We start from the raw sequence: 24,095 nt of genomic DNA, 5'->3' as shown, positions 1-24,095 counted from the left end.
GAAGCTGTATTCAGAGTAGTGACTATGAAAGCCCTGGCAAAATCACTTCAGTCCGAATGAGGAGCCATCTTGTCATGTTGATGATCCTTAAGGCTGAGGGGAGTCAGTACATGAAGTCCAACAGACAAAGGGACCAGCTGTGGACCAGGCGTACTAATACCGGTGACTGAGAGCACAACAGAGACAGTAAAACTGAAGGAGAAAAAGAACTCTAGTTACTGACCTTTGACAATAAAGAAAGATTAGGAGTCAAGAGAAACCATGAGGAGGAAGAGGAATAGTAACCATGAGTGAGTACTTAGAATGTGCAAGGTACACTTTACCTATGCTACTGTCAAAAATATGTAAAATATGATATGAAATATTGAATATTTATAACATAATATATATTATAACGTTGTCATAAAACCCCAGAAGGTCTGTATAGCATTGGGGTGGCAGGAAGAATGGAAGGAATAGTAACAGCATGGCCTTTAAAGCCAGAATGCCTACCAGTCATCTTGCTACCAACCAGCTACTAACAATCTGGTAATTGATTAACTACTCTTTCTACAAAATGGCAGAAGGGGAAGGGTGAGGAAGAAGGAGCCGGGCATAACCAGAGGGGAGAAGAATGAAGGCAGAACAGATGGTGGAGAGCAGGGAGAAGGTGGGGAAGAAGGCCACCTAATTCAGAGGACTATTGTGGGGTTTAATGCCTGGCACTACCCTAGTACCTTTATAGGGTTGCTATTATTACTACTTGCACTGCTAAATAAAGAGACTTAGAGATACGACTACCACAAGCAAGTAAAGTGGTATTTTGTTGTTTTCTGCCAATATTTGCCAATATTTCTGCCAATTTATTGTTTTCACCAATATTATCAACTACCTATTCAGCCACTTTTAATATTAAATACATTAAATATAAAGAAACAAACCATAAAGTAAAAACATGAATTTCTCTAAGACACTAAATACAAATTATAGTCCCACTGTATTTACTGTGATCATTCTCTAATGGCTTGATTAAAAAAGGGTTATAAAGGCTATATCTTTTGGGTTTACCCTTGACTTCCTCATTTAATGGTCAAGGATGTTTAACTGGTTCCCTTTTACTCCCTTTACTTTGCTCATTTTTTCACCATATGATTAACACTTCCTGGTCTAAAATCTAGTACAAAAGACATGTCTTCAAGCAGCCTTTCTCAAAGTCAGATCCAGGGAACCAAGAAGTTACATAATACCCTTTCAAGGAGCCTATGAGGTCAAAACTATTAATAATTAATCCTAAGACATTATTTGCCTTTTTCACTCCCATTCTCTCATGATTGCACACTGGAGTTTTCCTAAGGTATAAGATAGGTGCTTTTCCAACAGATTGAATACAGGTGTAGATGTGAGAATCCAACTGACTTCTACTAAAGTAAGATGCTAGGAATGTTGAAATGTAAAACCATGGCACATTAATAATTTGTTTTAGAAAATAGGACTATTTTTCATTAAAAATGTTATTTATGCTAACTGTAATACTGTACTTCAAGTGGATTAATAATTTTTTAATTTCTCAATTTCAATTTCCAATATGGTAAATACCCATAGGTATAAGTGATATAAACAAAACCTCTACTCCCACTATCTCTGTTGTTTACTTATCACAAGAAATAATTCCTTAGTCTACATATTCATGTTCCATAGTTCAAGAACACAGGCCAGTGACAAACTTCCATGGAACTCAATCCAAAGAAATTCTTCACATTCCAAAATCACAGAAAGCAGTCTTCTTCCTTTCCTCAAAATCATTCATGAAATCCTAATTTCTATACAACTATGAGCATGCTTTCTTTCTTGGTTCAGCTACAAAACACTTCCACAGAGCTGGACGACCAGAAAGACAACAGAGGCCCCAACAGCAGGAAATCAGATTCTTGGCCAGAACGCTGCGTATCCAGGGTTTTGTCGAAGTGCTGGAAGTCGTGGTAGTTACTGCCCTCAATACCAACATCCTTCCTGACTGGTGAAACAAAAGCTTTGTGAAGTCCTCCATGCTTTTTAAGAAGCTAACAGGGTTTTGAGACCAAATTGTTTAAGTATCATTGTTTTAGAGCATTTCCTAAAGCCTACAAATTTTGGTAACTGAGCAGCTAAATCCTTTCCAGCAAACTCCACTCAAAGAGAGAACCTCTTTACATAGTTCTTTACAGAAACTTCTTCTATAGAATCTGCTATAGCTTCAAAAAGAGTTCACTATAGGAGAAAATAGGTCTTTCTTAACTTTTTGCAGTATGTTTTTTTTCCTGATGAGAATATGAAATAAAACAGCAATAAACATCATTAAACATCCAGTCTAAGTGAATTTCCAGTGTGTTAATGGGGCAGCGCATGGGGTTGAGAACTTGGAGCCGGAGCACAGGTGGCCCATCCTGTCTCCATCACTTATGAGCTACGTGGCCTTTGGCAAATTACATCACCCCTGTGCCTCCTCAGCCACGTTACCTGTAAAATGGGAATAACAACAGAATCCATTCAGAAAGGGTTAAGTGTTACTACTACTTTTCTTCACAGAGCTTTTCAATAATTTCAAGACCTCATGCTTTCCTCTTCTCCTAAATATTACTGTAAGGTACGGGAAAAAACAGCACTCTTATTTGATAAATGGTCTTTTGTCATATCCTGCAAAAGTCCCCACAGATGAGAATTATTATAGCACATTCTCAGTGGGGAATTGAGACTTACTAATAGACTAAATATGGCCACACAGCCAGTGACAAAATAAGGATGCAAATTCAGATATTCTAGATGCTAAATTCAGCAATAACCATTCAGCTCTGCTCCATTTTCTCTCTCCACCACAGCACACAGGGAGGAATCTGGATTGCTCAGTAGTGCTAGAGGAACAGGAGCCCCTCGAAGAGAAAAGCCAGGTCTTAATCATTTCCGTAGCCATACTGGACCACAGGCCTGGTGCACTGCAGGTGTTCTGACCCAGGCTACTCAATGAGCAAAGACATACACCCTACAGGGAGGAAAACCCAGAATCAAGCTCAGTGAGGTATGGAGCCACTGGCTGGATGGTTCCCCACTGAGCCTTGCATTCAAAATCACACAAGACTTTTCACATTTTCTTCAGGTCTGGCCCCCGAGTTCTGCCCACTGCATTGTTTTCTAAATGGCTGAACCAATCTTATTTACCAACCTTTTTTTTTTTTAAGTTCTAAATGTTTTATTAAAATCAGTCACTATTGATCTCATAAACCAAACATATGTAATATAATTCTTTAAAGCATTAGCCAAGGTAAATGTTTAGAGAAACCTAAAATAATATTAGTTCAAACATTTGATTTCCCTAGCAATCTCTGTCATGAGCTTTATTTATTTATTTATTTAACATTGTGCTTTAATGAAAGGAGTTAGTTCTTTATCCCAATGTTTAATTCATAGCAGCAGCTTTTAAATATTTATGAAGTTTCCTGTCATTTTTGTTTAGTTAATAGACTGGATGGTTCAGTTCATTGGCTAAGAGAAGGCAATGCAATTTCAGCAAAAGAAAGCCTCTTTGCCTTTTGAAAAATGTGCTTCAAGAACGAAGTGAAATAAAATTTTTCAGAAATTATAAGGTCATCAGTTCCCATGTGTTACCATAAATTAACCAGGTTGCTCTCCCAGACCGCACCCCTCTTTTGCGGCTCTCACAATACAAAGGGCCCCTTAGGTACTTCATCAGTAATGAGGGACCCTGATGGACTTGACTTTAATATGTTAAGTCACTTCTAGCCTTAACTTGGAAAGCAAGAGAATCTATTCCCACCTGATCAATTTCCACAGATGACTTTTTTTTTTTTGATCTGCTAGAAAATGCATTTCTTACCTAAGATTTTTCTACGTGTAAAAGGTGATTTTTTGACAGTATTTCATTCATTGTTATTTCCAGAGGATGAATACTTTTCTAGACAAATGAGCTTTTGAATTTACCTTTTTATATTTATTGCATTTTTTTTTTTTTTAATGGAGAGCAAAGAGCCATAGTTTAGCCTTTTCTTGACAACTAAGGACCACAGCCTAAACATCTATTTTGGTACTGTGTACAAATGTGTGTTTGCTATCGATTTTCAGTGTCTTCATTCAATCCCGAAACACCACCTTTTCAACACTGTCCTTCAGCTTCCTCCAGAGGTGTTCTGTTCCCTAGCAAACTGCCAACGTGGGTCCACATGCCTAGTTTTTGGCCTTTCATAGCCATGAAACGGTGTTACCAGAAAACCAAAGTCATTATAGAACAAGAATTTACTTGAATTAAACATAATTCAGTAAGAATCCAAAAGATACTAAATGAAGACTTAAGACTTAAGAATTAAATATAGGATATAGACTTAACCAGTTGTAATTTTAAAACTATGATCTTAAAAATTTCTGCATTAAACCCTTAATGTTCAGTCTCCAAAGCAGGATGAAAGAGTATTATTAAATTTCTCTTGTATACGATGGACCCAACAATTCAAAATCTTATTTATATAATATCTCAAGCTATCCTGAGCAAGTTGTCAGCAGCACCAATAGAGTCACTAAACTCACACCTAAATTAAATGCATTTATACCTTCAGGGCACATTAAGTGGAGTCAACATGGTCTTCCAGAAAAAACTCCAGATCCAAAAGCTGAGTCACCTGAGTCATCTAAGTCAAGCCTTAGCATCCCATATAGAGTCTAACCTGTTTCCCTGTATGAGAAATAGGAATTGAAATATCTACCTCATAGAGATCATTTGATAAATAAATACAGAGCATATTTTCTGAGATATAGTAGGTACCTAAAACACAGTAAGTAGTGGCTACATTTTCAAACTGAAGTCCCTTAAAGGTTATGAAACCTGAGCTCCACATTTAAGAGAAATTTGAATCTGCTGTGAGAGATCATAAAGAATTAACAAAGACTACCCGATGCTGTAAGAAAAAAGGAAATGAATGAAAAAAATGAAGTCAACAGAGAACAATGTATTTCATAAAGCTTATTGCTTATTTACAGAAGCAGGGGAGCATAGAGTAGAAATGGAATTTAAGGTTTATCTGCTTAGACACCTGCCTCAGAGCGATGAATATAAATATTCATTCCATCAACCATGCTGAGGACTTGTGAAAAGCTTACACACCCATGCCTTCCAAAAGACATATGGATAAATGGTTGTATAGATGAACAGATGCATATATGCAGAAATAAATACAAGAATACATTGACAATAATTATCGAAAGCATGGCATCCTAACAGCTTAAAGTATTGTAAGATATATTGTATCTGATGTAAATTCACAGCCAGAGAAAAACTAATAATAAACTTAGATGCTGAACTCGACCCCAAAAGATGGGGTAAGATTCTTTGGTAAATAGAGAACAACAGAGAGGTAAAAAAATGGTAAGGTCATTTCAAGCTTGGGGTACAACATGAATGAAGTCTAGAAGAGAGGTCAGCATAAATGTTAAGAGAATGAAATAAGAGAGTAAGTCTTAAGTCTCTGAAACAGATAGGAACTTATACTTCATTCCACTTTTGAATCAACTTAAAAGTCAACAAAGTCTTCATTTTTTTTTTTTTAATTAGACTCTCCTATCTTTCCCTTACAACCCCTTCCATCTGTTGAGATATAGACTGTCACTATTCTGAGAGTCTGGGACTGTAGGTCATCTCTTCAAGTCAAATGGTATGTATTCCTCTACTTTTCCCATTAGGTATATAAATAGATTCCTAATAATATATGGTAAAACTTGGAAACAACATAGATGTCTACCATTAGGGAAATGGTTTAATAAATTTTGATGCAGCTTCACAATGGAATATGATGTATCTATAAAAAAGAATGAGAAACATTTCTATATATTACTATGGAGTGATCTCCAGAATATACTAAGTCAAAATAAAAAACTTCTAGGTTGAGAAAAGTGTGACTGTAGGCTACCATTTACCTAAGAATAAAAGGATAAACTATAAGATTCAAACAAAAAGGAGTTTACCTAGAAGGTAAACTTACCTGTGAGGGGAAAAAGAGAACAGAGAATAAGGGCTCAAAGACAGAAGCCAGACTTAATACATCTTGGTTTTAAATCCCACTTCTGAACCACAAAAATATTTTACATGTTTACAAACAAAGTTGAATTTCAAAAAAGCAATGCCTAAAAATTGAAAATAAAATGAAACCATTAAGGCAACCCAGTATTCAGTTGGTAGCTTAACCATATGGAGAAGTATTATCCTATGCAAGCTCAAGCACAGTAATTTTATTCTTACAGGCCTTTTGGGATATATCTCAAGGACACAAACAACTGACAAAAAGAAAAACAAGTTTAAGCTGTTTTTCAAGTAAGGATACTGTTGATAGCAGGGGTAGTATTGTTATTCGGAGAATACTGGGCATTAACTGAGGATGTAACACACAAGTAATTATATGTGTTCTAATTATATCGCCTGGGGTATCTGGAGAATGACTATTCTCAGCATGGAAGAAAGAACATACAGATGTACTTCTTGCCTCGGGAAAGACTTTCAGCAATGACCAACCCATGGAAAAGGAACAGTCCTAGATTCCTGATCATAGTTACAAAAATATGCTTTTATTAAATGGAACCACGGTCTCTTGGAGAGACAGATGATTCTAGATCTAGAGCAGAAATTGTAGCAGCTACACATGGGAAATTGTGTCTTGGCTACATCTATGAGCTAAATTCTATTTTTGCAAGAAAATTAAAATACAACAACACTAACTAGTGAAAGACACTAAGGAATCAAAACAATTAACACTGAAAAATAAACACAGTTTTGAGAAACTTTTTCTTAAAATAAGTATTCAAGTTAATAAATGAATAAAATAAGAAATGAAAACATCATCTTGCCAATATTAATAAATGAATGGATCAAGCATTAATTAGCAGTGGCTGCCAATTTCACGAAAAGACAAAGATGATCAGATATTTTGTGTCTCTTGATACATGATCACATATGAAGAGATCCTGATTAAAAAGAAAGAAAGAAAACACACTGAACCTGATAAATCTATAGTCAAACAATGTAAAAGAAACAGAAGACCATGAGGAATTATAGGGGAAGATTCTCTACAACTCAATCATCAGGTTTCTTCAACAAATAAATTTTGAGGGACAAAGAGGGAGAATAACAGATGGAGAAAGAGAGGGAAGGAGGGAGAGACTGAAAGTCTCAAAAGACATATTGACCAACTGCAATGCATAAACCTCATTTGGATCCGGATTCAAACAGATCTGAAAAAAAAAATGAAATTTGTGATACAATTTGAAATTTAAACACTGACTGGATACTGAAAGTTAAGAATTGTTAGCATTTTTTAGGTACAGTAAGGGGAATCTGGGCACATTTTTTAAAACCCCTCTTTCAGAACTACATACTGAAGTATTTATAGATGACAATATATAATTCAGAGATGTGTTTCAAAATAACACAGAATGGAGCACTGTTTGGGGGTACAGAGAGGTGAGGACTAGCCATGGATTAATGAATGTTGGGGCAAGTGGGAAAGTACTGGAAAGTTCATTACACAATTTTGTTTTGTTTTTGCAGTGTGAATTTCTACAAAATAAATAAATACATGGAATTTTTTAGAAGACTTTATTTATTTGACAGAGATACAAGGAGAGAAGGAACACAAGCAGGGAGAGTGGACTCCTGCTGAGCAGGGAGCCCGATGCAGGGCTCCATCCCAGAACCCTGGGATCATGACCTGAGCCGAAGGCAGAAGCCCAACGACTGAGCCACCCCAGGCGCCCCTAAATACATGTATTTTTTTTAAATGTAAGACATGTTTTGTAGTAACAAGAACACTCAGTACACGGAGCTTGGTTTCTAAATACTATCTGCTACTAAAAGAAACCAGGGCTCCTTGAAGAAATGGATTCCCTCAAGTCAGGGAGAAGAAAAGTACAAAGCGAGCCTGGGAACATCTTCTACAAGAAAGCAAAGAAGTAAAAGAACGAAGCCATGTTAAAATGATACAGGAACCAACCTGAAGGGCTCCCACATACAGATGTACTTAGACAAATTTTAAAGAGAAACAATAATGATTTATAAAACACTGAAAAAAGGTAGCCCTCCGTCCACAGTGATATTCAAAAACAAAAAGAGAAAAGGAAGGGCAATCAACAATTACAGAAGATTGCCAACCACCCAAAATAGAAGGAATAAGAAAATTAGGAATAAAAGAACAAAAAAATAGGAAAAAATAGGAATAAGAAATAGGATAGGAAAGAGAATAGGAAAAAAAGGAATAAGAAAATTCTCAAACACGAGTTTAATTACTACTTCAGGCAAGAATCACAAATGTATGGTGATACTAGTGGGCAATGGGTTGTTGCTGACGATTAGAATATCCGCCCAGTCCTAAGGATCACAAATCAGTATTAACTGCACAGAGGGAAAGTTATCTTTCTAACAGGGATATCTGGTGAACATCTCCCTAACTGAGAGGTCAAATTTCCATCACCAATAAAGGGGCCGTGTGACTCCATGACCCTCTTCTGATGATGCAATCAGACATCAACCTTATCTTGCAGCAGTTTGGCCAAAAATGTGTAGCTTGAATCCAGTCATGAGGAACAAAGTCAGAAATTTTATTTCCACTCTTCAAAATATTAAAGAAAAAGCAGGGGATGTGATCTAAATTCAAGGAAACCAGAAAGATACGAACTCAAATGCAACATTGGACCCCCTATTTGAATTCCAGATGGGGCTGGAGAAGATGAAAGCTATACACAACAATATTGTGGCAAATGGGAACATTTTAATAGACCATATGTAAAATATAATTATTGTTTTGGTGTTCAATTTCTTAAGTATTATAGCAATGTTCGTATGTCTTTGCTAAGCTTAAAACAAAACAAAACAAAACAAAATAGAAAAAGTTGGGAAAGCGTGCCTGGCTAGCCCAGTGGGTAGACCATGGGACTCTAGTAGGTCATGAGTTTAAACCCCATATTGGGCACAAGGCTTACTTTAAAAAAAAAAAACATAGTGAGTGGTGCCTGCGTGACTCAGTTGAGTGTCCAACTTCTGGTTTCAGCTCAGGTCATGATTTCAGGACGGGGAAATGAAGCCCCACCCGTGGCTCTGAGCTCAGCAGGGAATCTGCTTGAGTTTCTCTCTCCTTCCTCTCCCTCTGCCTTCCCTCCACATTCTAATAAATCAATCAGTCTTTTTTAAAAAAAGTGAGTATGTAGCTGACAACACAACATATAAACAGATAGATGCAGGAGGAGAAAAGCAAAGGTTGTAAAATATTCATTGTTAAATGGGTCTACGTGACCCCTGCAGGGGTGTTTGCTGTACTCTTCTTCCAGCTTCTCTGTGGATCTGAAATTTCCAAAATAAAAAGCTGATGAGTGAAATCTGAATAGTGTACTACGTACAGATAACGGAGCATCACAGTCTTTGCTCTTCTGGGCCTTCTCCTTGGAGCTCTCTTTCTGATTGACGGCTTGCTCTGCAAACGATACATCCAGGTTGATATCGGTTTCAGAGGCAGGTGCCTCTTCAGCAACCAGGGGTATCAGCTCTTTTTTACCCACAACTAGGCTAGATGCCTGGTCTGGGACAACAAAAAACAAAAAAACAAAAACAAAAAGGTTCAATTAATATATTTTATTTCTTTTTTTTACTTCTTTACTTCTTTAAATCAACTACATAAAAACCTTTGGGGAAGATATTATTTACTATGGTCAATAATTAGTGGTTATTTTAAAGGCAATCATTTACCCCAAGAATCCTACCAATGGTGGATGGAGGATATAAGAGGTATAGAAGCCATAGTTCAATTATGGAATCTGTCTGTGAGGTCACAGTGCTTAAATTGGGTGAAAGTCCAACATGGATAGATGATCTCAAACTCTGAATGAGAAACCTCACAAAAATTTAGTAGACTTAATTGTTGTTTTATTTTACAATGGGAGATTAAAAGCAAAAGCAAAAAAAAAAAAAAAAAAAAAAAAAAAAAGGTGGGGAGAGGGGATTTCAAGGAAGTTAGTTTTACTCTCTCTTAGAACTAGTAATACACCATTTCATTTTCTCACAGGGAAATACATTATTGGAATAGACTTCTTCCACACCCTGTGTTTCTTTTCTAGAATGTTATTTACCTATCAGAGGAAGAATTCCAAAATAAGAGTCAGTGCCAAACACTTGCCACAGAGGGAGTCGGGTCTGGAAGTACCTGGTACAGGAACCAATAGGTTTTGTACCCAATTATATCAAAGACTATTGAGGTTCTCACAACTATAAACCTAGTCAAATAAATTCTGGATATTTACATCAACATTTCAAAGGTATATAATAAGTTCAACATTTTTTGTCTGTTGTTAATCTTCTAGGAAAGAATTAACCCTGGAAGTCCTTGTTGCCTAAAACACTAGCTTTAGAGCTTTGGAGAAAATAGTTCTAATTGACACAATTTGTTAATAAGTTTTTGGTTTAAACATAACTCACATTAGAAAAACCTTGGAACCAATGACAGGATTACTGGGTTTTTGTTGTTGTTGTTGTTTTTCTCATTGCAGACTTTTCATTCATGGTGAGCAGCTCTGAATTACAAAATAAACTTACATAGTGCATTTACACACTTCTGCACTAACAAAGCAAGGTGCTAGAAGGTCAAGTTATTTAAAAAATTCAATAAAGGCATGCCATATATGTGTATATGTGTGTGTGAGTGTGTGTGTGTGTGTGTTATTAACACTGCTTCCTTCAGAAAAATCTGTTTATAGTCATTTAAATTTTAAAAATATGTTTCTGTTTCACCCAATAGAAAATTAGGAATAAACATAACTCTAGCCTCATTAATTCTGTTTGATAAGCAGGGCAGGCTTCTGGGCATGTGACTGACTTGTGAAGTCTCAGGCCTCAACCCTCCTGGGTTTAACACTCTGCTGTTGCCACCTTGGAATCTGAACAAGAAGTCCCACATTTTCAGTTTTCACTGGGCCCTGCAGACTACCTCAGTGGCCTGGTAGCATCTCCTAGTTAAGAGTAAGTAAACACATACCAATGTCAATTCCAAAAATAAGAATAAATGTGATGCTCTTTGATGGTAATTACCTACTGCTGCCATCTTTGGCACATTTGTATATTATTTATGTTGCTATTCCAATAGCCTGTGACATTTCTTTTAATTAGAATAACTAAACCATTTTACAATTAATTTTTAAAGTATTAACTTAAATGTCAGAGCGCAATTTTAGTTTTTCTTCTCCACCACCTTCCACTGCTGTATGTTTTACTGTGAATATGTATGTTGGTTTCCTAGGAAACCAGTCTGAGGGGGGAAAAAAATGATTAGCCATTTTCTTAAATTAGAAGCTACCTTTCCAGAAGTAGTGTGTTTATGGACAAGAATTTTAAAACTACTCTTTTTTCTCCCTCAATACTGCCATATCACCACTGCTCCACATAGAAAATATCCTGTGTTGGTTGCTGGAGGGGAGGCGTAGAGGGGTGGTATGTGGTATGGTATGTGTGCTGTAATGAGGACTGGATATCATAGAAGACTGATGAATCACAGACCTGTGACCCTGTTTAAAAAAAAAAAAAAGCTCTGTGCTAATTTCAAAGCTGAGTAGAGAAATTATAATTAAGGTAAAATATATTTACAATATATGAATTTCCTCCCAACTGTGGCAAATATTAAAAACAAAAATCAAAAAACCTAGAGTATAAAAGCTTGAGTTCAAATGGTAGATCAAGTAAAGGTAGACAGTAGGAAAAAGAGTTTCATTTGTAGGCACTGCTGCAAGAAACAGATGGTGAACTGACTAATAAAAATATCTATGAATCAATGATCTACTCTCATAGAGAAAAGTTAACAGAGAATTCTGACATAAACCTTTCGACTCTTAAAGTCCTTAAGTGTAAATAGCATGACTTCTTTATTCTCCTTTGGTTTTGAAGTGAATAATAGCCCTGGGTTATAAATATTTTACACAACTCCTTAGAGTTTTTCAACTGTTCAAATATTCCAAAGTGCCTTTATTTTTATTTTATTTTTTTAGTGCCTTTATTTTTAAAAAGAATTATCCCTCTTTCACTGAAATCAAGAAATCAAGAGAAAATAAGTAAATATACATACTAAGATGAAAATTTGAAAAATTATTTGGGTATTATTAATGTTTCTAATTGTATGTATAAAAACAGTGGGCCATTGGCATAGAGTTTTATAATTTAATAAAAAGAATAGTACTTAGCCAATTAATTAATTTGAAATGGGACAACCCTTACAACATTAAGACTTCTATGACTTTTTCATGAGAATAAATCTCTTTCATTGAACATATATAAAAACCCAAGTGTAGGAAACAGACATAGCCATGTCTGTGTCCATACACATACATGCACACGATTAATTACTTATTTCTAAAGGCAAGGGTATAGGAGAGAAGTTCTTAGAAAAGCATGGTAGGAAAAATAGAGATACTGATGTTCCAAGACTCCAAGACATCCCATGTAATCTTGGACTAACCCGATAGTGAGGAGAAGGCAGGAAACACTTCCTAGTCCTCCCCAAGTCTGCCTTACACTCCTCCCCTACTACCTCTAATCCCAATACAACACTATGAATGGCGTGGGCACTCCAGGTGCCAGGTCTGAAGATCATAAACAAAACAAAAGGACAAGTCCCTGAGCCAACATCTGGCAAACACAGACCACCTCTGTTAACAGTTTTTAAATAACACAGTACAGATTAAATTTTTAAGCTTCACTTGGAATACTTTTTTTTTTTTTTTTGCAAATAAGGGAGAAAGCTAAAAATTCTTTCTTGATTAAGTGCTAATGAAGTCTTAATACTTGTTTTCACCCATGCCATGAATTTCTAGTTCGTTTCAGAAATAACAGGTATAGAAGAGAAAAAGTATGATAAAAATGATAAGGAATTGGGTGGGGTTATGGACATTGGGGAGGGTATGTGCTTTGGTGAGTGCTGTGAAGTGTGTAAACCTGGTGATTCACAGACCTGTACCCCTGGGGATAAAAATATATGTTTATAAAAAATTTAAGAATTAAAAAAAAAAAGAAAAAGGAATGATAAGGAATTGCTCCCAAAATTATTTTTTAAGTTTTTATAAACTTTCTAAAAAGGAATCCACTTATGAATTAAGAACTTATCGATTTCAGGGCGCCTGGGTGGCTCAGTGGGTTAAGCCTCTGCCTTCAGCTCAGGTCATGATCCCAGAATCCTGGGATTGAGCCCCACATGGGGCTCTCTGCTCAGCAGGGAGCCTGCTTCCTCCTTCTCTCTCTCTGCCTCCCTCTCTACCTACTTATGATCTCTGTCTGTCAAATAAATAAATAAAATCTTTAAAAAAAAAAAAAAAAGAACTTAGCGATTTCAGAATGAAACTCCAAATTCTTTGGCTCCACTCAGTAGCTGTATGGCCTTGGGAAAGGCACTTAATATCTCTAAATCTCCATATCCTCATCTGTAAAATGGGTTCAGAACAGTATCTACTATGCGGAGTTCTTGAGTAAATTAAATTAGGTAAAATAAACATCTTCACAAAGTACCTGGCACATGGTAAACAGTTGGGGAAATTGATTAGGCATAGAGATGTTTATACAGAGATGCACAAACTTTAAAAAAAAAAAATCAAAGGCCCACTATATTTCCAGCCTTATGTAATTACCTACTTGGGAACTTTGTATTAGAATTTTAATAAAATTTGCTTCCTAGAATCAAAGGTGAATGTTTTAAAAGGTTGTATCTGCTTGTTATGCTAATAAACAGGAAAATACAAGAGAACAGGTCCAACATACCATCTTTTCCTTGATATTTATTTTCATTTGTTCTGACTGACTGTGTGTCGATGCCATCTGGAACCTAAAGATAGAAAGTGGGCCAGTGAGTCATCTCCAACTCACAACCGGAGAAATGGTATTGTACATAATTCCATTACCAGCCTTCGGAGTATAAGAAACATACTCAGAATTGTAACCACCACAGAAAAAAAAAAAAGTACTATATTTATAATCAACAAGCGATCATCCAACAAATATTAGGTTGCCCCCAATTTGTAGAGACATAATACTAACCCCTATAAGGAACATGAAAAACACTAAGAGTCTTTGCCATGGGTGTGTCTGGGTGGCTCACTGGGTTAACTGGCTGACTCCTGATTTCAGCTCACGTGTTATCTCAGGGTCCTGGGGTCAAGCCTAACTTCAGGCTGTCAGGCTCTGTGGTCAGCGGGGAATCTGCTTGGGGATTCTTACTCTCCCTCCGCCCCTCTCCTCACACTCTAAAAAGTCTTTAAAAAAAAAAAAAAAAAGTTTCCTTGCCATCAAGCACACCACTATTTACTTGAGTGGTAACGACAAACTTAAAAAAACTGCTAATATCTAGTAACAGAGTAGATAAAGAAATTGTGGTCTATCCATACAATGAAATATTATTCAGCAATAAAAAGAACTGAAGTACTGATACAAACTGTAATGTGGATGAACCTTGAAAACACTAGACTAAGTAAAAGGAACCAATCACAAGACAGGATTCCTACTCTACAGAATGTCCAGGATAAGCAACTGAGATAGAGATATAAAGTAGACTAGTGGTTGCTTAGGGGTGAGGAGGGCAATACATGAATGACTGCTAATGGGTTTCTTTGGGGAATAATGAAAAAGTGCTAAAACTGACTGAGGTGATGGTTATAAATCTGTGAATATACCAAAAATCGCTGAACTATAGATTTTAAATGGGTGAATTAGATGGTATTTGGATTATATTTTGATAATGCTGTTATAAAACAAAATTGCAAGTTGACATGTAGGAAATAAAATCAAAATTCTTCAAATTAAAAAAAAAAAGCCACTAATAAATGTGAGCTAAATTAAAACTAAATTACCAAGCAGGTAATATGAGCTCAGATAGTCAAAGAAACTCTTTTTTGAAGGGGTTGGGGCAGTGACACCTGAAAATAAAATTGTAGACCTCCAAGGGTTTATAGATACAGGAGAACATGGCTGGCTCCCCTCGCCAGGAAGTGCGGCCAGGTAATACTTCCTCCTTCCAAGTAAGTCTTCAGAAGGAATTCAGGAATCAGGAAAGGCAGTCTAGTTCAATCATACACAGAGGTAAGTTTGAAAGAATTACTTTTTAAATAATCACTCTATTGGATTTTCATCTCCAGTCAAATGAAGTGTTTGAAAGGATGACAAAAGCTTTCATTTCACCTCATGCCATTGACCAGGAAGGACTCTCCCCTTCACCGGCAGCCTATGAAGAGTCTAGAAAAGCATGAGCCCACTGGTGCAGCTCGTAGAGGACAGTGTATAGTGACTACTCAATCACAAAAGTGGCATGAGGGTCGTGATGCTACTTCAGCTCCCCTCAAGACAGAGCAAATACCGTCCTCCTCTCTCTGCCCACAAGCCTGTGGAAGGCCAGCCCTCCACAGCACAATGAACACAGTGAGCAGAGCTAATCTTCCATACGAACACGTATTTTGGAGCATGTGGTCAGAACTTCTCCTTAGCAAATGAAGATACCAGTGCCGACAGTATTCCTTTCTGTATAATATTTCCTCATGTCAGCAAGGGCTTTGTGAGGAAGCATTTTATTTTATTTTTTTAAGATTTTATTTATGTATTTAACAGACAGAGATCACAAGTAGGCAGATAGGCAGGCAGAGAGAGGAGGAAGCAGGCTCCCTGATAAGCAGAGAGCCTGATGCGGGGCTCGATCCCAGGACCCTGGAATCATGACCTGAGCTGAAGGCAGAGGCTTTAACCCACTGAGCCACCCAGGCACCCTGTGAGGAAGCATTTTAAAATGGAAGAGCCAAATGTGTACTTCTTTGAGAACAGAAGAACTGCAAGTGAAGATGTCTGGCCCCTGTTTCCTTGAGGAATGGGAGACATATCTCTAATGGGTGGCAGTGTTCTGATTAAAGGCATGCAGTGTACGCAAATTAACGTGATTTTAATTTACTTGTGCTGTTTCTCTCTTAATGGTGCCATCAGATGATACAATCCGCCCATTACCTAGGAATCAAACCATGTGGCTTAGATATTACTGAGAATTTGCTGTAAACTGCTGCTTCTAGCCGTGAGTAGCAACATCCTCTTGGAGACTGGCAGGAATCCCACAGCAGACATTTTGCTTAGACTCAGTTCTTTCCCCCTCCCCCTTTTTGCTTCCTCTTAACTCCCTTAGGGAGGGTTCTTTAATTGGGAAGGAAATGTCATAATACTGTATTTCCTTACCATTCATTTTCCTACATCTGGAAACCTAGTCCAGTCCTTCAACCCCAGTGGCTGTCCCAAATAACCACTGGGTGGTATGCAAGTGTTTAACTGCCTCACAGCAGTGAGAGACCTGCCTCGAGCAATCCAGTGACCCCAAAACTCCTATCAAATAGACTGGAGTTGATCCAAAATTGCCTATGCAAACAGAGTAGCAATCTGAAGCCATTAAGGATTTCTCAGAAGAATAAAATGATTACAGAAAGAAGACCTCTACATGGCAGAAAGATACTTTAAATACAAGGTAGTTTTCTTTTTTAAGAATCATATGATTTTTGGTACCCTTCATTTGTAGTATAAATAGGATATCTTGTTCAGATAACTTAATATCAGAATCATATAGGGAAACCCAAATACAACAGGACACGCAGTGGTTAAAGGCACCTACTTCGAAGTCACACAGATTTGGGTTTACTATCTACGGGACATTGAGCAAGTTACTTAAAGTCTATGAGCCTCAGCCGTAGACTGGAAATGGTAATACCTCACTCGCAGGACAGCTGTAAGGATTAAATGAAATAAGCAAGCAAAGTAGTTAGCACAGTAAGTGTTCAGTTGTGGTGGCAGGAATTAGTACTACTATCGTCACCGTTCAAGATTCCTTTTGTTTGTTCTCATTCCAAAACCCTCCTGGATCTTCTAGGCCAGGACTATTCAGTACACCTGAGAATAATCCAGAATGTAAATCCAATTTAACCTTAAGAATATCACTTAATTCAGCTAACTTTTTTTTTAGAAGATTTTTCTGATAAAGGAAGAGATGATATTAATTTACATTTTGTGTAAGCTCCTTGCGTCCTCATAGATGAGTACAAAACAGCCCACCAAGGAAGGGGTTGTTCTAAGCAACCGAGGTCTCTCACTTTCACCATGCCCGCCCTGTTATCTCTTCATCCATCAGCCCCACAGTCTCCTCATGGATTCCAACAGCTTCCATTATAAATTAATCATCCTGACAAATATTTACTCAAATCTCCTACATGCTAGGCACTATGTTAAGGACTCGACACAAAGGGGAAGTTATTTCATATTTCAGGGTTCCTGCTTTCTAATTATACTGCAGTTAGCTCCCTAACCAACCCCCCCCCACACACACACATACACATGCACACATACTTCAGTTCATCCCCAAATGAGTCTCAGGAAAGGCAAATATTCAAACAGGAGTTAATAACTAAGGAAGAATCCCTTGCCTCCTACTTTTCTGTAGTAGTCAGGACAACTAACACAAGGATTATCACACTGAATTTTAACTTGTTTAATTTTCTGCCCCAACAGTGTAACTTCTAGAAGACAGGGACTAGGTCTCTCTCATTCCCTGCCAGCACGGAGCTTTAGTGCCTGGTATAGGAGTGCTCATTAAGTTTTTAATTATCTGAATTAAAATGGATTGGTCTAACCGGCTCAAAGCCTTTATTCCTTTGCTTTAACATCAAAAAACAAAACAAAAAAAAACCCTACTTTTTCTTTTGACTCTTTCTGTTGAGCAAATATGTCTCTGACGTCAGGAATCTGGTACTGTTTGTTTTTTTTCCTCAAGGTCTGGGAGACTGTCTCTACTCGTTTCTGAACAGCAGCGGCCTGGGTCCGAGTCAGTGTTGACAAAAACACCATGCTTTCTTGGGAATCCCCAGCAGACTCTCCGAAGAGATCGGACAAACCAGCTTCCTTAAGCCACTCTTCTTCCAGTTCTCCCTCTAAAGGCAGTAGAGAAAAATGGGGTTTAAAAATCACAAGATATGAAAACTTTCACATTTCTTAAGCTTTCCAAACATGCTTGCTGACATCCTTCTACTAGAAGTCAAAATGCAGTGCTAAGAATCATTATCTGAAATTGGACAACAGCCATCAACTCCAGCCACAAAGATATCAAATTTTAGATCCATTTCGTGTATACTCAATTAAAAGTTTTAAATGACTTCACAAGTGATTAACCTCTATAACATCCCTGCTGATTAACCAGGGCAAGATAGTACTGCTCCCTTTCTAGAGATGAGCAAGCAATGAAAAGATAACTTACTTCCATCAAGTTACAGAAGGAAGTCAATGCTGGAGATACCCATTAAAGCCTTGTTTCTTGGCTTAAATTCAGCACTGCCCTAGAGTCCAACAGTAATTGATGGAAAGGCCTGTTTTCTCTGTTCACTGTAGCTGACATGGACTATTGCAAAGAAGTAAAGAGTATCTAGACATCGGGGACTAATCAATTTCAAATTAAGTTTTTAATGCCCATAGTAAGCACATCAGATTCACATTTTTTACAAATTAAAAAAGAAAAGCACACTATTTTAAACAAAAAAAAATAGCTTATTATAGGAAACTAATTACATAATAATTCAAAACACTGAAAGCAGAAAGTAAACAGTAAAGCAAATATTATATAAGATCTATGAAAATTACAGAAAAACAGAAAGATAACAAGAATAGATTCCCTCCAAGCACTAAGTTTATAGAGGAAAGTGAAACACCAATGACCTGAGACCTCAAAGACCTTCATCTACACACCACTTCTCCAGGTTGATAGCCACGTGACTTTGGACAAGTCACTCAGCCTCTCTGTTCTCCCATCTGCCACATAAAGAATAACTGTCCTGGCTGCCGTGTAACCTTGAACGAGAAAACGTTCCAAGGGAAGAGCTTTGCGGAGCTCTATTACAGCCTGTATATCCTTCCACATTGTATAAACTCCTTGAGGGCAGAAGTCTAGTATATCCTCAGTTTTAAGAAACATAAGGTAGTGTCAGGCATTCTGCACGCTGGGTAATAAAAACTGTTTACGGACAATAAAAAGCCAGCCATTATTATGAATACGATTAAGGTAGAATGCCGTATACATGTATGAAAACAACCTGCTGGGGCGGGGGTAGAAAAAAAGCAGATATTGACATGCTAGGTAAAGAAAACAAGATCTAAATACAGAGGCACTTGACCCATTAAAAAGTAGAGGTAAAATTCAAACCATTTAAAGTCAAACAAAAGGCATGGGCCTTCTTTATAATCACATTATGAATAACAATCTATAAATTCATTTTATTCTTGGAAAATTATGAAATAGATAATGACACACAGCTATGTATCAGACCTGAATGCTATTTTCTGGGGAATATTTTCTCCTTATTCAGCAGACCACAGCTACACTGCTTCCATCCTGAAACTCTGAGAACGAGCATTTGGGCCATGCACTGATTATCACAAGTAAGCTCAACTTTACAGGAAAATTAGAAAGACTCAGAGTAAAATGAAGAACCCAAACAAAAGAATGATTTGACTATAATTTTATAAATCTAAGAGACATTAAATTATCTTGACAGAGTCCCAAAAGTTCATTTTTGCTTTTGTGTCAGAGACAACCCATGAAATGGGAGAAGATATTTGCAAATGACGCTACAGACAAAGGGCTGATATCCAAGATCTATACTGAACTCCTCAAACTCATACCCAAAAAACAGATAATCACATCAAAAAATGGGCAGACACTTCTCCAAAGAAGACATGCAAATGGCTAACAGACACATGAAAAAATGTTCATCATCACTAGCTACCAGGGAGATTCAAATCAAAACCACATTGAGATACAACCTTACGCCAGTTAGAATGGCCAAAATTAATAAGACAGGAAACAACAAGTGTTGGAGAGGATCTGGAGAAAGGGGAACCCTCTTCACTGTTGGTGGGAATGCAAGTTGGTGCAGCCACTTTGGAAAACAGTGTGGAGATTCCTTAAGAAATTCAAAATAGAGCTACCCTATGACCCTGCAATTGTACTACTGGGTATTTACCTCAAACATACAGATGCAATAAAAAGAAAGGCCATATGTACCCCAATGTTCATAGCTGCAGTGGCAACAATCGCCAAACTGTGGAAAGAGCCAAGATGCCCTTCAATAGACAATGGATAGAGAAGATATGGCTCATATATACAAGGGAATATTACGCCTCCATCAGAAAAGATGAATACCCAACTTTTGTATCAACATGGACGGGTCTGGAGGAGATTATGCTAAGTGAAGTAAATCAAGCAGAGAAAGTCAATTATCATATGGTTTCACTTATTTGCAGAGCATAAGGAATAACATGGAGGACGTTAGGAGAAGGAAAGGAAAAGTGAGTTGGGGGAAATCAGAGGGGGAGATGAACCATGAGAGACCGTGGACTCTGAGAAACAAACCAAGGGTTTTGGAAGGGAGGGGCGTGGGGAGATGGGTGACCATGGTGGTGGGTATTAAGTAGGGCACGGATTGCACAGAGCACTGGGTGTTCTGCATAAACAATAAATCTTGGAACACCGAAAAAATGAAATAAAATTGAGAAAAAAAAAAAAAAGAAACATTGAATTAAGAAACATCTCCAATTTTTCTTTTTAAAGTATTATTGGTATTTTTTTTTTTAAAGAAATGTCACAGCAAGGGGAAAAAAAATCTATGTATGTAGATTCTCTTTAACAGTTCAGTGCTAGGTCATTTACATAAGAAGTCCTCTGCTGAAAAGGAGATCAGTATTAGTGGGTTAATAGGCACTGACTCTTTTTTTGGGCATGCTGATCAACTGACACCCCAAAAACATACTTACAAACATATGGGTGGCACAAGGCAGAGAAAGAAAGATAAAATGGGATGCCTAATTGGCTTGGTCAGTAGAGCAGGCAACTCTTGATCTCAGGGTCGTGAGTTCAAGCCCCATGCTGAGCATGGAGCCTACTTAAAATAAAAAAAAATTTTTTTTTTAATTTTTTAAGAAGAAAGCAAATATAATAGATGCCAGAATTGGTCATCAAAAATTTAGTGACTGCTTGAATTTACGAAATTGAAAAAAAAAGTATAAATTTTAAGGGGGAAAAATGTTTTATATGTTTCTTCTATAATACCAAATATAGTAATAGAGATTGTGGGAAATATAGCTAGAAAGAAACTGGAGACAATTTATGGAACAAACAGAAGAAAAAAGCAAATATGGAGGCTGAAAATGCTAATGGCATACACTGTCCAAATCTATACCCACAGGCTAGCTGGCTAAATCTGCAGCATTATATCCAGTCTGGGGTACAAAATGACCAGGGCTGAGAAAGGTCCAAAAACCACCAGAGGGACTGGTAGGCAAATCATCTTTTCCTTCTGGAAGGACATGGTGAGGAACAAGATAAGCATCTTCAAACATTTGCAAGGTTATCCCATAAAAACAGAACTGGCTTGTTCTGATCTTCCAAAAGCCAAAATGTCCAAGGTAGAGGATGAGAGATTGTGAATCAATGAGATAAAGTACATCAAGACAACTCAAGGCGACTGACCAACAGAAAAACAGTATCACTGCAAAGTAGTGAGATTTCCAGTCACATTTATACTCACTAGAGAACAATCAACCTTGTGGCTAGAATACCACAGAATGAAGGTTAGATCACTTCAAAGACCAAGTCGAATCCTAGGGGGTCTATGAAACGGTAAGTCTAGCCAACAAGATTCTAGCATCTCTCAGACCATGTGAATTTATTTACTCATGCTACATAAACGTGGCTGCTGCATCCATAGATCTGTTGCAAACAAGTAATTTACAAGCTGAAACAACTCGCATTATCTTATTTTGGTTGTCCTTTCTTTAATTTTTGTTGAGGTTACCATCCTCTTTATCCCCATGTAGTATCTCCCAGAAACATGCACACAAACCAAATTTTATTTTAGTTACTACCATCAGGTTCTTTGACAACGACCACTTCTTGATCTTGTCTGTTTTCACTTGATTTCTCGATATTTTCTATTTCCATCCAATAGGGCTCCATAGATAGTTCATCCAAAGAATCCTGAGAGCTTGATCGGTCAAATGGCGGTTTTTCGCGAACTTTGGTGATTTCCTGGTTCATGGTGTACTGACCATATTTGCGGCTGTAAATTCAAAAGGAGACATGGTTCATTTTAATATATGAGGAAGTAGTACAAATTCTAAGACATCAGGGTACTGACTTAACAATTTGGAAACTCCATAAGTTCCCCTTAATAAAACCAAAGAGATATGTATTTTGAAGCTATTTACCTAGAGATACCAATAATTATAATATGCCTGCAGAATGAACAAAAATTTTCACTGGCCAAAAAAAAAAAAAAATAGCAGTGTGATAAACCATTTTTCCTTTCCATTTCATGTAAATTATTTTAAGATTTCTTTAAACCTATAACTGTTCTTAGAAAGCAACTGGTTAAATCTTGATTACAGCCCATTAGTTAATTGAGATTTTTTTAATACAGCATTTATATTTGTCATTTATATCTACAAACAAACTCAGTGAGCCCTTACATAACAAATATCTGCAATCAATAAATGAAATACTATTTGAATTTCTTTTTATTTTTGGAACCAAAACATAAATAGGAGAATGTCATATTACATTTGCTGTTATATCCTACTATAGAAAGCGACTCTTAACCTTTATTTGAAAATGTGCCCAAAGCTGATATGTATTTTAAAATATGGCAAAACATTATCGGGAGAAAACATTTATGGAAATTCTGAATAAATAGCTAATAAATACTGATCTCAAATACTATCTGTGAAGAAAAGGATAAATTGAATAAGTGAAAGTATTTTTATGACTTGAAGTTAACTACATTTTTTATAAGTCACATCCCAAATACTAAAATGAATTAAAAGATGCTACAATAAATAAGCTTATATATATGTATGTGTGTGTGTGTGTGTGTGTGTGTATAAAATCCCCATATACAATAGAAATACTAAATTTTTGTTCTAATCCTTTTTTATATTGAGATGGGGAGCCTATTTAAAAAAAGAAAATTTTGAGTATGGCACTTCCTCTTTGTATTCAATTTCTTTTTTTAAGATTTTATTTATTTATTTGACAGACAGAGATCACAAGTAGGCAGAGAAGCAGGCAGAGAGAGAGGAGGAAGCAGGCTCCCTGCTGAGCACAGAGCCTGATGTGGGGCTCGATCCCAGAACCCTGGGATCATGACCTGAGTGAGCCGAAGGCAGAGGCTTTAATCCACTGAGCCACACAGGTACACGCACACCCCCTTTTTTTAAAATATAATCTGAAAGGCGTCTGAGTGGCTCAGTTAGTTAAGCATCTGCCTTCAGTTCAGGTCATGATCCCAAGGCCCTGAGACTGAGGCCCATACGGGGCTCCCTGCTCACCAGGGAAGTCTCCTCCCTCTCTCTTTGCCCTCCATGCTCCTCTTCTCTCTCTCTCAAATACATAAATATTTTTTTTTAAAGAAAATATAATTTGAGTGGGGACAATAATCAGGGAACTAGAGTTTTGTTATTCTAATTTCAAATTGCTCTTTTATCTCCCAGGAGGATGTTAGGAAATAATACTCTGCTACACGGGTTTTCCTACTACGCATATAAAAATAAAAAATACCATAAAACAACATTCTTTAATACTATGTGAACATTTTCCACATTCAAACTGGCCTTTCCCATAATTATTTAAAACAGAAGGATTTAATACTACATAACGGAGAGGGTCACTAAATTTTGGTCATTTCTACCTGTTTAATTCCAACTGGTTTCTTAGAGAAAGCAAAACACTTGCTTGTTGCTACAAATGAATACAATATAACTGACTACTGAACTGTAATATGCTAACAGGCCGGTTTTGTTCCTTTGAAGATGGTTCTCTCTGCCCTACTTAAGAACTTTAATAATGCAGGTTGCACGAGTGAACAATCGCTCTATCTCCCCCGTAGAAGTCTAGGGTGGTGATGGGTTGGCGTTAGGAGTAGGGCCAGCAGGAGGAAGTCTATAAACATATTAGTGTGTTTCTCTTTCCTTCAGTCTCCATTGTCCATTGTTTGCCTCCCCCATCCCTTAA

The 24,095-nt window shown here is 37.0% G+C and overlaps 1 protein-coding gene across 7 annotated transcripts in view; it reads right to left on the bottom strand.

The window, feature by feature from the left end:
- The window catches only part of ARHGAP18 (Rho GTPase activating protein 18), a 195,745-nt gene that overhangs the window by 39,262 nt on the left and 132,388 nt on the right, over window positions 1–24,095 (bottom strand). For all 7 annotated transcript variants that reach the window (XM_004740182.3, XM_004740181.3, XM_013063615.2 and 4 more), the window contains exons 2-5: window positions 21,953–22,146; window positions 17,735–17,970; window positions 13,790–13,853; window positions 9,400–9,578 (exon numbers count right to left, since the gene is read on the bottom strand). In XM_004740182.3, coding sequence (XP_004740239.1) covers window positions 9,400–9,578; window positions 13,790–13,853; window positions 17,735–17,970; window positions 21,953–22,146 — 673 coding nt within the window. The remainder of the gene's footprint in view (window positions 1–9,399; window positions 9,579–13,789; window positions 13,854–17,734; window positions 17,971–21,952; window positions 22,147–24,095) is intronic.

The sequence above is a fragment of the Mustela putorius genome, unplaced genomic scaffold (assembly GCF_011764305.1).
Source record: "Mustela putorius furo isolate JIRA1106 unplaced genomic scaffold, ASM1176430v1.1 tig00003863_pilon_pilon_pilon, whole genome shotgun sequence".
Lineage (NCBI taxonomy): Eukaryota > Metazoa > Chordata > Mammalia > Carnivora > Mustelidae > Mustela > Mustela putorius.
The sequence above is the reverse complement of the archived record's forward strand: the minus strand, read 5'-3'. Positions and strand labels throughout refer to the sequence as shown.